General features: G+C 40.2%; 1 protein-coding gene across 1 annotated transcript in view; it reads left to right on the top strand.

Moving 5' to 3' along the window:
* The window catches only part of AFDN (afadin, adherens junction formation factor), a 182,195-nt gene that overhangs the window by 205 nt on the left and 177,795 nt on the right, over nt 1-4,195 (top strand). The window contains exon 2 of the mRNA XM_019526929.1: nt 3,916-4,111. Coding sequence (XP_019382474.1) covers nt 3,937-4,111 — 175 coding nt within the window. The 5' untranslated portion in view covers nt 3,916-3,936. The remainder of the gene's footprint in view (nt 1-3,915; nt 4,112-4,195) is intronic.

The following is a 4,195-nucleotide window of genomic DNA, read 5'->3' as shown; positions in this document are numbered from 1 at the left end:
GGGGCTCAGCTTCACCCCCCTCCTCCCCCGCCCTGCATAAGACAAGAGCCTCCCAGTAAGATTTGCAAATCATAACCTGAGGGGGTCTTCAATTGGATTGCTCCTTCACCTAGGTGAACTTGTTAATGAACTTGTTTAATTTTTTTTGCAGACCCCTTCCTCCCCACCCAAGTCAAAGTGTAATTCGAACCCTGGTTGAAGTCTAGCCCAGGGTGACTTCAAGATAAACTGGGTAGGTTTCAAATTTGAGAGGCTGACCATTTAAAGGGATAGTGAGTGCATGATGAGTGCTGGCATTATGCAGATGAAAAGCACTTGAGACAGTCTTTGAGAGATTTCTTTTGAGGTGCTGTTTTAGGCAGTACTCTAATATCAGTCTCCTGTATCCATCACATGTGAGTTCTGCACTTAGTCATGAGCTTGGGTGGCAAAGGTGCAGTTATCAACATAAACAAATTTTTGTGAGCTGGTTGCAGTCTGGTTGTTAATGTGCAGGTTGAAAAAGAGGTGCCAGTACTGACCCCTGAGGGAGGCCATTGGTTGTCATAGCCTTCTGTGATGAGATGACTGTCTCTGTGGATGCAGGGAGGGCAATGGGCATGATATACCTTGAAATTAGCAAGGCTTTTGGTACATGTCCTGCAGCATTCTCACAGACAAACTGAGGAAGTATTGGTTGGATCAGTGGACTGTAAGGAGGATAGAAAGCTGGCTGGATTGTTGGGTTCAAAGCATAGCAATGAAATGGTCTAGTTAGTAGCTAGTATCAAGTGGAGTGCCTGTGGGGCTGGTTTTTTCAATATTTTCATCAGCGATCTGGAAGATGGGATGGAGTGCACCCTCATCAAGTTTGCAGATGATACTAAATGGGGGCAGTAGTAGATACACTGCTTGGTCCTGCTTGGATTAGGGGGTTGAACTATATACATATTCTGTAAAGTAGTGGCAGATGGATAGATAAATAGATATCACATCACTATTTTACAGAATATATATGTGTGTGTATGTATAATAGTGGTTGAGTGTTTTTTCAGGTACTCAAAGGGAAGATTGGGATGCAGTTCAGTAATTCCTGCCCAGTATCAGTATATTAATCATAAGCATATTTTCAATAACAGATTTTTTTTCTATTTTTATAATTGACAAAGTGTGTACATTTGCTGAATTCTTCATTGGTTGAAGTATATTAGGCAAATTAGTTTCAGAACCAGATTAATTTTTAAACCAAAGAGCACTAGGCAGTATTCTGAATAATCTTCCCATTGTTCAAGAACTAGTGTAAAGCAGTTGACTGGCTTCAGAATTTACTGAGGGCAAATAAATCACTGGTGGAGAATTTAGTCTTTAAAATATTATGGATTTGGATTTTTCAATCACTTTTTGTTAAGGTCTAGCTATCCAGATGCCTCCCAGCTTCCTGAGGAAAAACTAGCAAGCATATTTTTTAACTATGAATTTTTGTTTAAATATATTAATTGCTGCTCAGTGGATGTAATTTTGTTGTTAAATGTTTTAAGCTTTTTCAAGTATGGCTTGTTTTCCTTTGTTCTTATGCTGTGGTAATATAGTATGCAGCTCCTAGATGAAACAAAGCAGCAAGTGACACACAACATGAATAACAAAGACTTTTTGGTAAAAGATAAATGTTTGCAGCTTAAACTGAAACTTCAAATCCTAACCTGCATGTTAATTCTTTTTTGTCCGGATGATAGGGTGACTAATTTGTAGTCCATGTGTACAATTCACAGGGTTTGGAATAAGGAGGGACTGTAGTGACCATCAGTACTGATATCGCTCAGCCTGTTACTTCACAATATTAAAGACACAAGATAGCAATATAGAAAAATGCACTACGGAGTTGGTCAAGGTCAGGCAGAAAAGCAGCTGCTAATGTGGGATGTGAAATGTTTTTGTAGGATTCCCTGGAGGGGAGGAGGGCTCCACATGACAAATGTTGATGCTTTGAGGGAAGGGGCATGGAGATGCAGGGTCAGTGCTTGCCTGCTTTGTGCTGGGGTGGAAGGGAGTACATTGAGATGAGAGGGACAGTTTCTCCCTTCCCTTCTTCCTCCCCACAGAAAAGTGCTACCTGCCCAGATAAGTGGTTGCTACATGTAATTAACACCCCTTTGAATTGTACTGTTGCTAAGGTGGCTATAGGGGGACAACCCCACAGGCTAAGTGACTGTCTGAGATGTGATGACTCCCACTTCTTATCTGTACATGGAAAATGAGGCTTTCTTTATGCTTCCAGTTGTAGCCCCTTCTGAAGTACCTGAGACATAGCGCAAGGCTGGATTTAAAAAAAAAAAAATGCAGTACTTTGGGATGAGATCTGGCTCAGTAAGTTGATTTGACTGTCAGTGTTTGCTTTGCTTTTTAACTCCATCCTGATACATGAGGGAGTTAGCATGGAGTAGTTTCATCAGACTGACCTCTCTTGTATGGATCCTGAAATCTCAAGAGAGCGAGTAGTTCTGGGGAGGGACAGAGAGAAGAGGGAGGGGGAGAATTGGCCATTTGATTTTTAAGGCTTCCTTGTTGTTATAGGTTGCCATTTTTCCCTTTTTACATGTACGTGACTCTCTCCCTCTTCTTTTTTTTTTTTTTTTTTCCTACACTAAAATTAGCTTAATGCTTTAAAAGTGTTTGCCCAGCAAAAGCTTTCCAAATTTGTCTTAAATTTCTATAGTAATTTTATCTGTTGTAGAACAGTGATTCTCAACCTTTTTTGGACTAGGACCCATTTATAAAACATCAATGGCCAGTCCCAACCCAGTACCCCTCATTCCTGACCCATTGCCCCCAGGCCCCAGCCCCCCCGTGTGTGGGGCAGGGGATGGGTTTTTGGGGCAAGGAGTGGGTTTGTGGGGCAGGTGGGGAGTGTATTGTAGAGGGGGCCCAAGAAGTCCCTCGCAGGCTGGAACTACCAGCTTGCAAGGGAAAAGCTATGGTTTCTCACGGTTTTTCTCCTTTAAAGGAGAATCCATTTTTAAAGTTTGTTCATGACCCTTTCATGTATTCTTCTGACCTACAGGTTGAGAAATGCTGTCTTAGAACACCTGCAGTGCATTTTGTTATAAGCAGGGATCCTGACTTTTTTGTTTAAAAATCGCAAACTCTGATTTATTTTTTTTTTAAATCAGTTGCAAATTCTGATTTCAAAAAAATCCTAAACTTGTGTTTTTCCAAGATTAAAATGACACACGCACCCCGACTTTCAGGTGTGGAATTATAAGAACACAATTTTTTTGTTAAGGAGACCTTGAAGTGAAAGTGTGTGTGTTTAAGCATTTTAGTCCTCTGTGATTAAGGGTGGGGAAAAAACCCTCCCAAGATCAAGGATAGGATCAGTGGAGAACTCTACACAGGGTTTTAAAATAGACTTGACACTCCAAGTAGATTTCTCATGGTGTCATGGACACCTGTTAAATCTCAGCAAAATAAAGGTACAGTCAACTGATGTATCAAAACTTAATAGGAGAAGCTGGGTTTTCATGCAGAACTTTGGGGAACAACCTCCCCAGGATGTCGGCTAACGCAATAAAGAAATTCTCTTAATGAAAAGTGCCTTGGAATGCATAATGTGCCTAGAAGATAGGACTGTATGGAGCATGCACATTTTGGGGTAATTTTATGGATTAGTCTATTCTGGAAGGATTAGAATTGAATTAAAATTGATGTTTCTTTGGTGCTGAATATTTAAAAGTTGAGGCATAGATTACTAATTTCTCTAACAGCTTGGAGTATTTGGAAATCTGTATTCATAGGCTATCCCAGCTTCCTGTTCTACTTAACAAATTGTAGTGCACAGTTACAAAGACATGAATCAATGGTGAATGGCTGGAATAACTTTTTAAAAATAAACCATTCCCAGCCACCAATCAAAATTATCTTCCTCTTATTTCATTACAGGACCTGGAATTCCATGGAGTAATGAGATTTTATTTTCAAGATAAAGCAGCTGGAAATTTTGCAACAAAATGTATCCGTGTGTCTAGTACCGCTACAACACAAGATGTAATAGAAACTTTGGCAGAGAAATTCCGACCTGACATGCGAATGTTGTCATCCCCTAAATACTCACTTTATGAAGTACATGTCAGTGGAGGTGAGTATAAGTTGACTTGGTTTTATTCTTGTTTTGAAGTGCATATATTTTTCAGACTAATTGCTGTAAACCCCCCCCCCCCCC

Source organism: Gavialis gangeticus, unplaced genomic scaffold (assembly GCF_001723915.1).
Source record: "Gavialis gangeticus isolate Ggan-Ray unplaced genomic scaffold, GavGan_comp1, whole genome shotgun sequence".
NCBI lineage: Eukaryota > Metazoa > Chordata > Crocodylia > Gavialidae > Gavialis > Gavialis gangeticus.
The sequence above is the reverse complement of the archived record's forward strand: the minus strand, read 5'-3'. Positions and strand labels throughout refer to the sequence as shown.